The sequence below is a fragment of the Dendropsophus ebraccatus genome, chromosome 8 (assembly GCF_027789765.1).
Source record: "Dendropsophus ebraccatus isolate aDenEbr1 chromosome 8, aDenEbr1.pat, whole genome shotgun sequence".
Taxonomy (NCBI): Eukaryota; Metazoa; Chordata; class Amphibia; order Anura; family Hylidae; genus Dendropsophus; species Dendropsophus ebraccatus.
The window spans coordinates 106,698,630-106,716,718 of record NC_091461.1 but is presented as its reverse complement, the minus strand read 5'-3'; the positions used below and the strand labels follow the sequence as shown (position 1 = coordinate 106,716,718).

Below are 18,089 nucleotides of genomic sequence, written 5' to 3'. Positions count from 1 at the left end.
CTGAGTACTGTCCACCCTGTTTAAATTCTTTTGACCGCGGCTAAAGTGAAAGAAAACTCCTTTATTTCCTATATATTTCCTTTGTTTCCGACTAATCTACAGTTACTGTTTGCAGACTTGTGAGAGATCACATGACCGTCTCTTCAAGACGCTCTGTGCCTGTCCGTCAAGGGTGTCAACATCACTCATTCTGATTTTACACTTTGTAGCGCTGTTCTGTTGCTGTTTATAGATGACATTTTGATTTTTCCATGGAGCGAATGGTGAATGGCAGCTCTGATTAATGTTCATAAAGGCCAGGATTATGTCCTATGCTCAAAATGACCCAGGCCCACCTGTCACTATATATATCCAAAGGAGGGGGTGGACAATAAAGGTATAACATATTTTCGATATTTTATAGGAAGACCCAGCTCACTTGGCAGTTATGCCTGGAATAAGATGGATGGAAACAACCTCAGACATCAAGGACATGTTGTGGAGGAGCCAAGCAGAAGTTGGAACTCTCAGGAGAAACCTTGTTCATATGGGTAACTGGAGTAGACACCAACTTCATGGCTCATTACTGAACAAAGACCTTCTCCCCACATTGGTCCCTCACATCTGTTCTAGGTCCTTCAGCACAGGGACCTCTACATTAACACCTAAATCCTAGGACTCACTTATGTGGTCAGCAGAAACCTGCCTCCTCATGGACACTTTTTTTAGACTGTATATAGGAACGCTCATGTTCTTATTCGGTGACTCGCTCCAGAATCTATCACGTTCCCTCCGAACCTAAGCACTTATTTTTACGCCCTGAAGCTATCTTCCTACATGGATTGACATCTGTGGTGACACCCATTATGACTCCTCCATTACCTTTCAACTTCTGTTCAATTTAGCCATTTAGGTCTTATCGAGCCCTTCTTCTCTGCTGAGGTTTCAATTCAACTCTTGGGGACTTGTTCTTCTGGGGTTCATTAAAGGAAATGTTTACCCTGTTGTAAGCCTTAGTGCTGACCCTTAAAGGAGTTATCCAGCGTTAGAAAAACATGGCCACTTTCTTCTAGAGACAACACTACTCTTGTCTCCAGTTTGGGTGCAGGTTTTGCAACTCCGTTCCATTGAAGTGAATGGAAGCTTAATTGCAAACCGCACCAGAACTGGAGACAAGAGTGGTGTTGTTTCTGAAAGAAAGTGGCCATGTTTTTCTAACGCTGGATAACCCCTTTGTGAAGACTATCTGGCTGATGCTTACCCTTCAAAGGCCTTGATGTATCCCCATAAAACTCTACACATTTCACAATCAATAAGTTCAGCTTTTAACATAAATCTGTACGAATTTCATGACCAAACTGTTCAGCTTATTAAAACCAACGCATTTCACGTCTAAGAATTTGGGCTTTTCCTATGTATTAACAGGTATAGATGTTAGCATAAAAAAAAAGTGGCTAAAATAGTAAAACAAGACAAATAGAGAAGTCTACCTCCAAGGTGGGCCTTAACAGTTGGTGGCAACCCCCCAATCACAGTCTCCTTGATTATAAAAGTTACCAAAAATATAAGAGCGCATTCACACATACAGGATCTGCAGCAGATTTGATGGCGCAGATTTGAAGTTACAGATTCAAAGCAAAGTAACTCTGGGCCATCAAATCTGCTGCAGATCCTGTATGTGTGAACGCACAGGAAAGTAACAATTAAAACCCAGATAACAACTGTGTAGAACCCAGCAAATCCCACAAGAAACACTCTCTCTTTACATGTATTAGAATGGTGTCCATCACATCCATGTGACAGGTGAAGTAACTCCACCAGCTGTAACACTACAGAACGTCTGTCATTACACTGAGTTTTATAATATCCTGTACGTACAAAACACTGCCTGAAATTTATTACTCTTTTAAGTGCTCGTCCTTAAAAAGTCTTTCGACCCACATGTAAAATTTATACTCAATAATGTGAACGGTCCTGCCGTATAAAAGTGACTAGCAAGTTCTGTGTTGGGCTCCACAGCCCCCTGGGTAATGGCCTGGAGAACTGGGAGTGATGAGTGCAGCTCCAAACCATAGATCAGACTAGAAGGGGTTTTAATACATCGTGTATTAAAAATAAAAGGTTATGTTACCTGATAGTGGTGACTGTAACCACATGAGTTTATGTGAAACAAGTAAATGCATGCATGCAATAACCTCATTAGGAAACACTGCTTAAAGAGTATAACCTCCGCTCAACAATCTATATATAGATATTTTCAATCTAAAAAGTTGAGTCACCTTGTAAACATATTACATTACTTATCCTGACTTACTTATCCATATTATGTACTGATCCTGAGTTACATCCTGCATTATACCCAAGAGCTGCACTCACTATTCTGCTGGTGGGGTCACTGTGTACATACATTACATTACTTATCCTGTACTGATCCTGAGTTACATCCTGTATTATACTCCAGAGCTGCACTCACTATTCTGCTGGTGGGGTCACTGTGTACATACATTACATTACTTATCCTGTACTGATCCTGAGTTGCATCCTATATTATACTCCAGAGCTGTACTCACTATTCTGCTGGTGGGGTCACTGTGTACATACACTACATCACTTATCCTGTACTGATCCTGAGTTATATCCTGTATTATACCCCAGAGCTGCACTCACTATTCTTCTGGTGGCGTCACTGTGTACTTACATTACATTACTTATCCTGTACTGATCCTGTACTGATCCTGAGTTACCTCCTGTATTATACCCCAGAGCTGCACTCACTATTCTGCTGGTGGGGTCACTGTGTACATACAATACATTACATTACTGATCCTGAGTTATATCCTGTATTATACCCCAGAGCTGCACTCACTATTCTGCTGGTGGGGTCACTGTGTACATACATTACATTACTTATCCTGTACTGATCCTGAGTTACATTGTGTATTGATCTTCAGTTATATTCTGAAGTCTACAGAGCTGAAATGTCCTAATTATTCATTGTAGATCTATACTGTACATACTCCTTGGATAGAATATAGAAGTCTCGTACCTGAGTCTGTTGAGGGATATTTACAAAGCTTGGATCTCGTGGTCCAACACTGACAAATCGGTTTGCGGGGGAAGTGCTGGGTGTTGAGTAGGCTGTGGGTGAAAAAGAGGCAGAAGGTGAATAAAATGCAAAACAATAAGAAATAACCCAAGTAAAACAACAGATCCTTAGTAGAGCCCCAGGGCGTGTAATACTGAGACACTGGTTATAACTCATCCTATAGAGAGGTTATGATAGCGCTCATTATAGGCCTCAACCATCATGCTAAATATCAGTATCACTGTCCATGAATCTTAATGTAGTTTTAAGAGCAAACCAATATGTCAACATATACCAGACTGGTGCCAGATCTATTAATCTATTCAATGGGACATCTGTAGCCTAAAAGTGACTATTTTCAGTCTCCTATCTTGCTTGTATTGGTCTATGTATATGTCTTTCTATTAAGCTATTGCTGTCATATTATCTATCATCTATCTATCTATCTTTCTAATATCTATCTATCTTCTATCTATCTATCTATCTATCTCCTATCTATCTATCTATCTATCTATCTATCTATCTATCTATCTATCTATCTATCTATCTATCTTATCTATCTCCTACCTACCTACATCTTATTTCCATGGTCCCTCCTGATCTCCTCCATCCTTGCTCCTGTTCCTGACTCTAATGCACTTGTGAGGGAATGAGATTGTGGCTTCTTGTGAAGTCTGCACATTATTTCCATAGTCGGGGGGGAGAAGCAAGAATCAATTTAAGGTTCAAAGCTATATTGTAAAGTTGGAGCCGGTCCAAGCCAATGGATATTATTCTGAAGCCTGCAAGTCACAAAATGGCTAAAGTACTGTAATAATTATATTATAGACGAACACTTCTGCAAATAGAACCGGAGCAAGACCGCAGGCTCGTTGAGTCATTTACATTTGGTAAGCGGTCCCCATACATCCCTGTGAAGTGATTAACATGTAGTGCAATTTATCAGGGGTTATCCGCATGATCTATAATGATGGAGGAAGGAGACACACAAACACACGTGCGCTGAACAGGCACGTCCATTGAAGAAGACCCCTCTCAACCTTGCTAGCTTGGCTGGCCGACTAAATACTGGCAACTGACAACTGGGTGCTACCATTTTCCTTGTCAATGGTGTCAGCACTGAAGGGGGTTGGGCAACACCCAATTGTCAATTTATTTATATACTGCCAGGAGGAGAAACAGAGTAATAGCAGATGATGAGACAATGCTCCAAAATTCTTAATTTAATTCTAAATATAAACTAAGGACTATAATGACAATAACAGCAGCAGAGGGAGGATGGATACATACACTTAAAGTGGTCTAGCAATCTGACAGCTCCTATGGGAACTGCAATGGCTGCCACAAGGTGTTGTTTGTCACCCAATTTGTATTATTTGTGCACAGGAATATAAAGCAGTCATTATATATTTAGTTTTTGGGATTTTCAGTATTTCAGGGTAATTTCCCTTTAAATCTCTAAGTGGACTATATATATATTACTGAGAAGTTCCAAAATTACAAGAAAAGGCAAAGTGATTGACATTTGCTGAGCGGCATGTACCAGGGAATGAACTAAATATATTGGCAAGTGTTACATCCTCTAAAATGACTTCTGATTAGCCCGGCACCGAGCTTCCTGTTATAATAGCTCTGAAATCTGACGGACAGAAATAGTTTCTCCAAAAAGTACTAGAAACCAGTTAGAAAAAAGTTTGGAAAAGATGAGAACTGCATGCAAAACCAGTGACTGAGATAACCAACAAATGGCTGTGTAGTCATTGGGGACCCTGAAGGGTGTATTCTGGTATCAGAAAAAAGTTATTTTAATAAAACTATCACTTCAAGATATATAACTCACTAACATAGTGTTAGCACTAACAGGAGTATCTTCAGAGTCAACAGGAAGTTGTGTAGTTCTTTAATTTTCAATGTGGTATTGTCTCCAATTCCTCCTTCTCTCCTGAGACAATGCCTCCTCTTATAGTTCGGGAGGTGTGGCTGGATCTTGTCTCTGACATCTAGTCCTGCTGCCCTGAGTGACCTCACCTGTGACCAGCCACTCCAGCCTACATTACCTTATTGTAGACACGTATACATATCTTTATTGGGACAGTTGCCTTGTGCTGAACGATGCAGCAGACAGAGGAGCAGACAGAGAATAAACATGGCAGGTTTTGTGCAATTTTCGTCTGTGAAACGAAAAGTTCTGCAACAGCTCTAAGCGGGGAACTGGCAGGAGTTGTAGGTGGACTGTGATGAACAGCAGAGGGAAAGCAATGCATTTTGGGGACTGCGGTACCGTGTAACTGCTCAACCAGGAAGTACAGGACTTAGACTCCAAAACACATGGAATTCTGGTTGTTTCAGTTCAATCTCAGTCAAATTCCCCTAAAATAGTAAAGACTGGCGGCAGGAAAAACAAAGAACTAGTGGTGAAGTTGGGAATGTACAGGGGTCATCAGGGAAGTAGCCATCAAGATGACACAGGCCGGAGGATAACACTGGACTGTAATCAGAAGACAGGCCAAGAGTGGAACCAGTTGACAAAGCTAATGAAGAAGACAAGAGCGTTATCCGGGAACAAGGCCAGAGTCAGTGTCTAGATAGGAAACGTGATCTGTAACATGCAAGGGATCAATGGCAACGGATTCCACTGATAACACCTTATGTATGATGGATCTACGTTGTGTGATATCCGTGGTCCACAGTTACCCAATGCATCCAGAGAACAAGAGCATAAGTCCAGGAAGACATTGCTGGAGTAGAAGAAGGGGGGGGTGTCTAGATGTCCAGATAATGGATGCGGCTGGAAGCTTTAACCATGACCAATTGGAGTGGGACAAGGAAGAGGTTAGAGAACACAGTGCATCAGCATCTAGGTTACCAGAAGGAAAAAGTGCCCCATAATAGGAAGGAAAAACCTGGCGCAGAAAGAGCAGATTATAGAAGGGTAAAAGACTGTAAATAACGAGTCAGGGGAGCAGAAAACGTTTGGAATTTTTTTTACAATGATGATTCCAGATTCAGAAAAAAAAATAATTTGTTGTAAATTGTTCCAATAATATCAATTTCTCTTCTCAGAATCTCTGCAAAGTAGAATCTCTCAAGATCTCTGCAAAGTAGAATCTCTCAGGATCTCTGCAAGGTAGAATCTCTCAGGATCTCTGCAAAGTAGAATCTCAGGATCTCTGCTTGCTGTCACTGTTTAACTTGCCTAACTCTGACAACTGTTCATCATGCACTAAAGGATACATCACAGGACAGAGTTTATCCACGGGAATTTAAGGCAATAATGACTCTCACAGCATGTATAGATCTCAAAAACTGCTAGGAAGTGGTATAGAAAAATACTGGAAAAAGACTGTGTGATACAATGAATACTCTTCATCTGCTGAAACCGGAATATTCCCTTTCTATTGCAGCCACAGAATAACAAGCTGAAGAAATGAATCGGAATCCTCAGTGATGCTGGAGTATCGGACGGTATTTATATCCTACCGTTTCTTGTAAGAAACACTAATTGGCTCTTAAACAGGGAAGACACGAGAGTTCAAGGTGTCAAACGCATTTGCACACATGACACAAGACGTAAATGTGACCACAATCTTCCTCCCATAGACGTCTGCTAGTAAATGTGAGCGCTGCTCTGGAATAATGAAATGGGTAAGTAATGACGGCAAATTATAGCATCTTAGTCTCTTATTTAATTATGAAATAGAACTTAAGTGAGCTCGTAAATATCATTAAATGAGCTGTCGGTACCGCGCCACCGCCACGCTCGTCACCATTTCAATCTTATTTTTTAACCATCAACAATATTTCGCCCTTTGGCGCACGCAGAGACGGTCTTAATAATTAGTGTTTTATCCAATTAAGCATCTAAGCAACATGATCATTCGCAAAGTGGCGAGAAAATCATCGTTTGTCAGAGGCAATGGCTCATATATAACGGGATATGGACGGGATGTCGCACTGTGGGATGGAGAACATCTCCGCAATGGCGGCTGAGATCTTCACATCATCGTAATGAGATAATAGTTTGCTCACACCACTCAACATTCTCGGCAACGCTTTTTATCCCTTGTGATGATGGGGGAGGGGAGGCATTTCAGGGTATAAAAGGGGTACTCTGTCCATTCCCTACTTAAAAAAACAAAATCGATCCTCCCTGAGTTATCCGACACCTCTCCCTTCCTTTTTGGTGGCTCCATTCGTCCGTTCTAAACTTCTTGTGATTCGCCAGCTGGGAAACTACATTTCCCGGTATGATTTGTACTCCATTCTGTAACAGTATGTACCCAGCCCTATCTGTTAGTACCTGCCCACCGCTATAGGCTTTCTATACAGGAACCCGGGCCAGGGAATATTAATGTCAGTGGTGGGCTTGGCTTCAAGGTACCAAGCCAGGCCCCCTGCTGACACTGAAACCACGTCCATCCTGTCTCGGATTGAAGGGGGGGGGGAAGACAAGAGAAAGAAGTAGGATCGTCTGCGGAGCAGTTTTCATGTCTTGTGGGGGGTTAGTGATGTGCTGAAACCCAGAAATGACGCACATAGCGCTATCATAGTATATTACAAAGAACACGTCTATGGGATTATATGTTTAATGGATTAATAATAATTTTGAGCAGAATACCCCTTTAATTACTTCGGGGAAGTAAGCCCCCCCCCCCCCCCCGAAAAAACCTCCATTCCGTTCTAGTATATATTTTAAATGGCCACAAGGTAACCTATGGCTACTTTCTAATTGGTCGTCAAATATGGTTGTTGGGGGGGGGAGTTGGAGAACTGGACAACTGACTGGATCATAACAGGTTAAAATATAACAACTTAAATATTCTTGCACATACATTGAATTAGCAAACTTCCCCTTTTTTGATTGCTCAGGGTCCTATTTTTTATTGCTTCAGCCTCTAAACTCCTCTATATCTCATGGGAACTCTAAACAGCCTTATAGAAGAAGTAGACATCTTATTGAGCTGCACCCATCGCAGACCATTTCCTGCTCCCCTAGACTTCAAGTATCCTCTTGCTAGAAAGACTAGAAGGCTCTAATGATGCAGAATCTTCCCGTACGACTCTGCATAAAAGACGAGGAACCTGCGAGACGTTGGTGCGAGCTCACACTTGGTCTGGGCTGAGAGAGTCCCTATGGGAATACAACCATAAACTTAATGCGCGTGAGACCTAGCGCGGCTCTTTTATCTACCGTTACGCAAAGAGCTTCCTGTAATCAGGCGAGGCGCACTTACATCTCACGACTATAACTTATTCATAACCAGGGTAACTTTTTCTGCGTCGTTTGATGCAGGATGTCCCAGATCGGCTCCATAACCGTCTTGTAGGAAGTATCGAGTCAGCAGCACATTACCAGCGGTATTGAAGTAATTTACTCTACGGAGTGATCTTCATATCAGAAGAGCCAGGCAGCTAGAGGGCTGTCACTGTCACGCAACTCCAGGGGGGGGGGAAGCAATTCCCATTCACTTCTATGAGGGATATTACTGCTGTAGGGCTCAGCAGAGGAGATACTCTCATACCTTGCCATGAAGGTGCATGCACCCTGCCCTGGAGCGGAGGGGGCCCAATGGTTCTCTGCTCTGGGAGTAAACCATTGCTATAATAGGGCTCTTTTGCAGATTTTCCGCCTCTGATGGTATGGACATATAGAATATTCTATGGCTAATACACTTTTCAGACTAAAGATGTGACACAAAGATTGAGTAACAGATGGTGAAAACATGGGGGTCCCCAAAGAGTGGAAGGTGTCCCCCTGAATGGATAGTATGGTAAATACAGATACTAAAGCATTGTCCCCCTACCTGCTGAATTAAGCAATCCTGTCTGTTCTGCAAAGGCCGCAAAAAGGAAAAGAAGGGATAGATTAGTAAAAAGAAAGAAAGAAAAGTAAAGATAGAAGCTTTGTTAGTCAGTTGTTACATATGAAAATTACAGTTATTACATGTAGGATATCATTGTGTCTAGTGATGGATAGGTTGTACTGTCAGTGATGTCACTGCTCTCTAGTGATGGGTAGGATGCATTCTCAGTGATGTCACTGCTCTCTAGTGAATGGATAGGCTGCATTCATTGTTCCCTGAATACTTGTGTTTAATTTTGGTATGTCTGTCTTTCATCCCATCTGTATTGGCATTTATTGCACCTCCTAAGCACTGAGCTGTAATAGTTTGTTTTCATTAGCCTTGTTTATCTGTTTCCCCTGTCTTCACTCAACTCCAGTCCCCACCCACCCCATGTATCACACCTGGTACTAGTGATTGCTAAATCCCTATATATTCTGGACTGTGGGTCATATGTGACCCTGGTCATCTGTGAGTCCATCTAAGTGAGCCATTTAAGTGTGAAAAATGAATTAATACCAGAATTAAACCAAAGGTCTCACTCCGCCATATTCTCATCTCCTCTCCCTCTCTTTGCTCAAAATGTTTATTTTGGCTCTCACCTTTGCTTCCGTTATCCTCAAACTCTGTGTTAACCCTCCACTCCCCACACCAAGTAACAATCTCTTTATTTCTCCAGCTCTTTTACCCGCTGATCTCACCCCTCCTTTTATCCTCTTTCCATACACTAAAACCTTTAACCACAAATGCTCTCAATGTCTGCGCCCTCTTACCTACTCACACCTACTGTCTCTATCTCTGCTACTTCTCACTGCTGGAGACATTTCACCAAACCCTGGCCCTCCCCACCTGAACTCATATACTCCACTGCCCTCCTTTCGTCCACATTCTTCTAGATCACGGCGGCGCCCCTCTAACACCATACGCATCCGTCCTGACCCCCCTCCCCCTGTCCCTTTCTCTGCTGCTCTCTGGAACGCACGTTTTGTCTGCAATAAACCTACATTCATACACAATCTCTTTCTTTACCACAACTTCTTCTTCCTAGGCATAACTGAAACATGGCTGTCCCCTACTGACACTGCTTCCCCTGCTGCACTTTCCTACGGTGGGCTCCAGTTTACTCACACCCCTCGCCCTGGCAATAAGCCGGGTGGCGGGGTTGGCTTGCTGCTAATGGACAACTGCTCCTTTACGCCAAGCCCTCCTCTCCCTGCTCTCACCCTCACCTCTTTTGAAGTACACTCTATCCGTATCTATTCCCCCTCTAACCTCCAAGTGGCCATCATCTACCGACCACCAGGCTCTGCAACCACCTTCCTTGACCAGTTCAACACTTGGCTGTTGCATTTCCTTTCAACAGATATTCCCACCATCATCATGGGCGACTTCAACATCCCCATCGACACAACCAAATCACCCGCCTCTAAACTCCTATCACTAGCCTCCTCCTTTGGCCTTACACAGTGGTCCTCCATGGCAACTCACAAAAAGGGCCACACACTGGACCTCATCTTCTCCCGCCTCTGCCCCATATTTGATTTCACCAGCACATCCCTCCACATCTCCGACCACAACCTCCTAACTTTCTCGTTTCTCCTCTCTTCATCTGCCCCCCCAGTCCAGAAACTTGCCCACCCTCGCAGGAACCTCAGAAACCTCAACACTCAAACACTCTCTGACTCCCTTCTGCCTCTCTCCACCATACACTCTCTGAACGACACTGACACAGCCGCAACCTTCTACAATTCCACAATAACCTCAGCCCTCGACTCTGTTGCCCCTCTCACGAAAAAGAAAACACGAAGCACGAACAGACAGCCCTGGCACACCGACCTAACCAAACAACTAAGGCGAGTGTCCAGAGCTGCTGAACGGCGCTGGAAGAAGACTGACTCTGAGGAACACTTCCAAACATACAGGAGAGCACTCCTTGAGTTCAAATCTGCCCTCACCTCTGCTAAACAGGACTACTTTTCTTCCCTCATATCTTCCTTATCTCATAACCCTAGACAACTATTTAACACCTTCAACTCTCTTCTCCGCCCCCCACTGCCACCCCCCACATCTCTCATCTCTGCTGAAGACTTTGCCACATTCTTCAAGCAGAAAATCGATGACATCAGAGGAAGCTTCAACTCACAGTCCCCTCAGCCCCCCCTAACGCCTGTCTACTGCCCGTCCCCACTAACTCACCTCTCCACCATCACAGAAGAACATCTCTCCAAACTACTCTCCACATCGCACCTCACCACCTGCGCACTTGACCCTATTCCATCCCACCTTATCCCCAACCTCTCCTCAGCACTTGTCCCAGCACTTACCCATCTCTTCAATCTATCACTAACTTCTGGCATCTTCCCATCTCCATATAAACATGCAACCATCACACCCATCCTCAAAAAGCCATCCCTTGACCCTACCTCCTTATCCAGCTACCGCCCCATCTCGCTTCTCCCCTTTGCCTCAAAACTCCTGGAACAACATGTCTACCATGAACTTTCCTCACATTTTTCATCCAACTCGTTTTTTGACTCCCTGCAATCCGGTTTCCGCTTCCACCACTCCACAGAAACTGCCCTCACCAAAGTGGCCAATGACCAGCTGACTGCCAAAACCTCGCGCCACTACTCTGTGCTCCTTCTCCTTGACCTATCTTCTGCCTTCGACACAGTTGACCATTTTCTCCTCTTACAAATCCTCTCATCCCTTGGTGTCACTAGCCTAGCTCTCTCCTGGATCTCCTCTTACCTCTCCAACCGCACTTTTAGTGTCTCCCACTCCCAAACCACCTCCTCTCCTCGTCCCCTTACTGTTGGTGTTCCCCAAGGCTCTGTACTCGGGCCTCTTCTCTTCTCCATCTACACCTCTGGCCTGGGACATATCATAGAATCCCATGGCTTCAGGTACCATCTTTATGCCGATGACACTCAGATCTACCTCTCTGGTCCGGATGTCACCTCTTTGCTATCCAGGATTCCAGAGTGTCTATCGGCCATATCCTCCTTCTTCTCCTCCCGCTTTCTAAAACTCAACATGGACAAAACAGAACTTATCATCTTTCCCCCATCTCACTCCACCCCGCCTTCTAATCTGTCAATCACTATCAATGGCTGTACTCTGTCCCCTGTCCCCCAAGTCCGCTGCCTTGGCGTCACCTTTGACTCTGCCCTGTCCTTTATTTTTTTTAAAAAACTTTATTTAAACATTTTCTCTCTTTCGTTTGGTTCCAGAAAGAAAAAACATACATAGAAAAAAACCAAACCAGGCACAATCCGCCCGTCACATAATATATACAGACTCATCTGTAAGAGCTCAGCCTAAGACTGTATGCTTCAGCAGCAGCAGTATAGTAAGCAAGGGTAACAACTAAGGTGTATCACAATATGTAAGATGTCAGGCCATATTAACCCTGATCAGTTAGGACAGGACGGAACAGAAAAGACTCCACATACACGCAAGCACATACATACCCGGACAGCGCCGCATTCCCCCTTCCCCCGGCCAGGGAACCAACAGAGATGATCAAACGTCGGTCGACTCATCCAGCATGAGCCAGTGTATCCATATTTTCTTAAATTTTTTTGGGCATTTGCGATGCTCGTATAAGGCTTCATATAGTGGGACGTATTTATTAACTATCTGCTTCCAGTGAGCCAGAGAGGGGGTATCCATACATTTCCATTCCGTCTGCCCTGTCCTTTAAACGACATATTCAGGCCCTGACCACCTCCTGCCGCCTTCACCTCAAAAACATTTCCAGAATCCGCTCTTTCCTCACCCCTGACTCCACCAAACTGCTGGTCCATGCTCTCATTATCTCCCGCTTGGACTACTGTAACATCCTCCTCTCTGGCCTTCCAGCTAACTCCCTTGATCCCCTCCAGTCTATCCTTAACTCTGCTGCCCGACTAATCCACCTTTCCCCTCGCTTTGCCTCAGCCTCTCCCCTCTGCCAATCCCTTCACTGGCTCCCCATTGCCCAACGTATTGACTTTAAATTGTCGACCATGACATACAAGGCAATCCACAACCTGTCCCCTCCGTACATCTCTGACCTGATATCCCGCTACCGTCCCTCACGCAACCTTCGATCCTCCAGTGACCTCCGTCTCCGCTCCCCCCTTGTTCGTACCTCGCACAACCGCCTCCAAGACTTTGCCCGAGCCTCCCCCATACTCTGGAACTCGCTACCCCGACACATCCGTCTCTCATCCACCATCAAGTCCTTCAAAAGTAACCTGAAAACCCATCTCTTCAAACAAGGCTACAACCTACAATAACTCTGCATCACACTTGAATGGCTGCACTTTACCTCCTGTTTCTCTCCCTATACCCCATAGATTGTAAGCCCTCGCGGGCAGGGTCCTCTTCCCCCATGTACCAGTCTGTCTTTTGCCTTCATGTAATGTTTTCTGATCTTGTATTGTTCCTGCCTGTTGCCTATCTATTGTATAGCGCTCTGGAACTAAGGGCGCTTTATAAATAAATAATAATAATAAAAAAAAAATAATAATAATTCTCAGTGATGTCACTGCTCTCTAGTGATGGATAGGCTGTATTCTCAGTGATGTCACTGCTCTCTAGTGATGGATAGGCTGCATTCTCAGTGATGTCACTGCTCTCTAGTGATGGATAGGCTGCATTCTCAGTGATGTCACTGCTCTCTAGTGAATGGATAGGTTGTACTGTCAGTGATGTCATTGCTCTCTAGTGATGGATAGGCTGTATTCTCAGTGATGTCACTGCTCTCTAGTGATGGATAGGCTGCATTCTCAGTGATGTCACTGCTCTCTAGTGATGGATAGGCTGTATTCTCAGTGATGTTACTGCTCTCTAGTGGTGGATAGGCTGCATTCTCAGTGATGTCACTGCTCTCTAGTGATGGATAGGCTGCATTCTCAGTGATGTCACTGCTCTCTAGTGATGGATAGGCTGCATTCTCAGTGATGTCACTGCTCTCTAGTGATGGATAGGCTGCATTCTCAGTGATGTCACTGCTCTCTAGTGATGGATAGGCTGCATTCTCAGTGATGTCACTGCTCTCTAGTGAATCGATAGGTTGTACTGTTGATGTCACTGCTCTCTAGTGAATAGATAGGTTGTACTGTCAGTGATGTCACTGCTCTCTAGTGATGGACAGGCTGCATTCTCAGTGATGTCACTGCTCTCTAGTGAATGGATAGGTTGTACTGTCAGTGATGTCACTGCTCTCTAGTGATAGATAGGCTGCATTTTCAGTGATGTCACTGCTCTCTAGTGAATGGATAAGCCCGCTTGATATATATTCAGTACTATGTATACATATATACTTACATTAAATTTAGCCTTTGATTTAGTACAGATAAGAAATATATACTCTGTATTTTGTATTGTTACCAGCCTTTCATGGCCACTTCTATTATTCATTGCACCTTGCTAGGAATCTCTTCTGCAAGTCTAACCTCAGGTATTTCTGATAATAAATTCAGGCGGTGTTACGTGAATGTGGAGAATATGAAAGTCCTCGTTTTTTTGGAAGCTTTTAAATAAATGATGTGAGCCGAGCCCCGGGAAGCTCACTTTCAGCTTGACTAAGAAAACAGCAGAGAGTTTGCTCGCATAAAACCTATGAGAACTGTAATCCCTACTACTATAGCTGATGTCATTCCACAGGTGATCAGAGCTCTGGCTATTTAAGATGTACCATAAATTAGGGGAACACTTAACCCATAAACATAGCCGCCTCTAAGTGGAAAGAGATATGGCGGCCAGCTGATACCTGCATACATTACAAGTAATGCAAATCAAAACACAAAAGATATTAAACAAATAAACATAAAGAAATATACAGATTTATTTTTTTTTTAATCCAAAAACTAATAAGAATTTCTATACAGGTTTTATCATTTTGTTCAATGGAGCACTGAAGTAGCTGACATTTCCAGTTTTCTACTGATCACTTTTCAGCTTTGGTGTGTAGACTGTGACAAGATCAGCAGAGCAATTTCTTTATTAGAAGAAAATCTGCAGTCACATCATTATAGGGGTATGCCAATCTGGCAAAGTGATCTCCTATCTACAGCTGATCATTGGGTGCACCAGGCCATATTAAGACTATATTAACACATTCAGTAGTTTTTCAGGACAGTATATTATGTCCACAATCGCCATCCATGATCCACAAAAAAAATGGTGGCCACTGCATCCATAATCCGTATTTATTGCAAATCCACAGAAAATGGGAAGGTGATAGTAAAATTAAGGTGAGGATGGGTTCACACTACATTTTTGCAATCCTTTTTTTTCATCCATTTTTGCAGAAAACGGATGCATTTGTGTGCATTTGTTTTTCCTTAAAATTCCATTATAAAAAAAAAAAGATCAAAGCGCATCCATTTTTTAAACATACACAAAAACTTAGACAACCGGCTGTTTGTGTATGTTTCCAAAAAATCAGATGCATTTTGATATTTTTGTGGTAGTTTAATCTCTAAAGATTATGGATCCGCCAAAATTATAGAAGCTCCCATAGACATGGGTGAACCCGTGCTGCAATTACGGTCTGTACGAGAGATTGTCAGTAATTTTGGCGGCAGCAATTATTGCAGATTACGAACCTTAAAACTGCAGTGGGAACAGCCCAACTAAAATGAATGGGCCCTAAATTTACAGAACGTCAGAATGTAGCCTAAGACTGGAGACCCCAGTCTCCCATTAGAATGGAGCATGTTCCATTCATTCCCTATGGGAGCTGCAGAGTAGTGTTCACCAGCAGCTCCCTTTGGGTATGAATGGATCAGTGGCTCACATACACCACCCACTGCTCCATTTTAATAGGAAACTGGGCTTCCCATTCTGCAGATCACAGGGGGTCAGACTCTCACAATCAATTAGCTTACCCCCATCCTGTGCAGAAGGAGTGATTTTGTTAGATGGGAATACCCGTGGCCCGCTCATTCATTTCTTTTTTGCAGAACTTTAATGGATCTCCTCCTTTGCATTGCACAGGGCGAATACAATTGCAACAGACTGGCAGCAGTATCCTTAACTTACTTTGGTAAACTTTTGCCTGCAGACCCATTTTACTTACTCGGAGAAGTGGGAGATGTGGCTCCTCCTTCTGTAGATGTAGTTGGAGGCTTTGTGTCTGGCACTGGCAGGGGCACAGGCCTGGCCATTGGTGGCGGAGGAGGTGGTGGCAACATAGGAGTAGGAAGGAATGGATTGTGCACCTTGCCTTGGCTGCTACCATTGGGCTGTAAAAATAACAAAAACATTTTAAGGCAAATGCACGTAGGACTAAAAAGAACAGTATTTAAAGTTATATTTATTATAATCAACCTCTCTACTGCAGCTATCCTATCTGATCCTGAAGTAAATTTTTGGTCTATGACCACTCTGAACCGATGAATAGTAGAAAATTAACACATTACTGCAGAATCAGACTGCAGAGGCTTCGGTTGTAGTCTGTAACCATGGAGACACATAAGCCTGCATTGAAGCTTTATATTCAAAACTGAAAATTTATTAAAAAGATTATCAGATTTCTCAGATTAAAGGAATTTTACTGCTCGATTTTCATCTAATCGATTGGTCTTGCGTTCAGGTCCCTATATACTGTTATTCTATTCTGGATTATCAGACTTTCTGGACTATTGGTTGCCAGATGAAAGGATTGAAACTTTTCCCCAGCTGAGGGGCCCGGAGGGGATTTAGAGGCGCAGCTTCTGATTCCTCACTACATCAGTTCTCTGCTGTGTATGACTGCAGCTTCCTGTCTGGGGAGGTCATTCCCTCGCAGAGTGATTGCACTGACGTCAGGACAGCCCAGAGTAGTCAGGGTCCTGCGCAGGTGTTTGTTACAATGTATCACCCACTTGAGTGATATATTCCAGGGCGGATGTTTTTCTTTCTTTTTTTTTTTTCATTCACTGAGTTATAAATCTGATCCCTTCGCTTAGAATCACTTAGCCTGGAAAAAAATGGACTAAACTTCCATGTCAGCGGCGGGCCCGTCATCTCAGCTGTGCGCCGGCGTAACTGTATATTTAACATTTTATGAGGCCGAGCAGTAAGTTTAATTTATGGAGCAATAGAATTGAGGAGGCCGAGCGCTCGCCTTGTCAGACAATATCAGTTTTGACAACAGTCAACAAATTGATCCGCCATACAGGCATCTCATCCTACATGCAAGCGCGATCCGAGGGAAAGCGAGGCGGCAACCGGCAAGATGATAAAATTGGACCACGGTGGTAATAGGGAACGATAAAATTCTTTAGTGAAGTCTTTATAACTTCCATAATGGCGGCTGTTATGAGTCCACCTCGCAGCGTGCACAATGAATCGCCTGTCACGTAACTAAGCCGGCTTTGGGCTGTCTGATATAACAGGAATATTTACAGCAATATTATATACTGTAATCTACAGCACTGTTCCTCAACCTGTGGCTCTTCAGCTGTTGCATAACTACAACTCCCATCATGCCATGAGAGAGCCTCAGGTTGAGGAGAACTGATGTACAGTACAGAAAGCTTGTAGGGGGAGATTTATCAAACATGGTGTAAAGTGAAACTGGCCCAGTTGCCACTAGCAACCAATCAGATTCCACCTTTCATTTTTCAAAGAGTCTGTGAGGAATGAAAGGTAGAATCTGATTGGTTGCTAGTGGCAACTGGGCCAGTTACTGAGAAGTTAGTACTTGTAATAAACTTTTAATCAATTTCCCATAATCCGCTTTTACATCCTAAAAGCATGGCTTCCTCGCTCACCCGATCTCGCCCCATGTGATGTCTGGTTATGGAGCTTCTTAAAGGACCAGGTCTACCATGTCAGACTAGGATCAGTGCCAAATCTGAATGACAGCATTGAGCACCATGTTATAGCGAATAAACCTGACTTGCCAAAAACATGGTTGTGTAAATTGAAGCTGTTGTTGAAAACCAAAGGGGACATATTGAATATTTGTAGGGTTATTTGCACAGCTACAGTGCCACCTATCAGTGACTTTTAGTAGAATTTTTTTTTTATCTTAAAAAATGGTGAGCGCATCATCTGACATATCTGAACATCAGCCAAAGCCTGTGTTTTTTCTTTTTTAAATTTCACTGACCTTGTATATATCTTTAACACTACTATTTTCAGGACATATCCTATAGGGGGTGTAATGTCCCAAAAAGTCCCTACCATCTACAGGTTACTCT

General features: G+C 43.4%; 1 protein-coding gene across 1 annotated transcript in view; it reads right to left on the bottom strand.

Annotated features, from left to right (window-relative positions):
• NFIA (nuclear factor I A) overlaps positions 1-18,089 on the bottom strand; it is a 242,167-nt gene that overhangs the window by 17,783 nt on the left and 206,295 nt on the right. Inside the window, exons 9-10 of the mRNA XM_069981333.1 lie at positions 15,980-16,145; positions 3,026-3,117 (exon numbers count right to left, since the gene is read on the bottom strand). Of these exons, the coding sequence (XP_069837434.1) occupies positions 3,026-3,117; positions 15,980-16,145 (258 nt within the window). The remainder of the gene's footprint in view (positions 1-3,025; positions 3,118-15,979; positions 16,146-18,089) is intronic.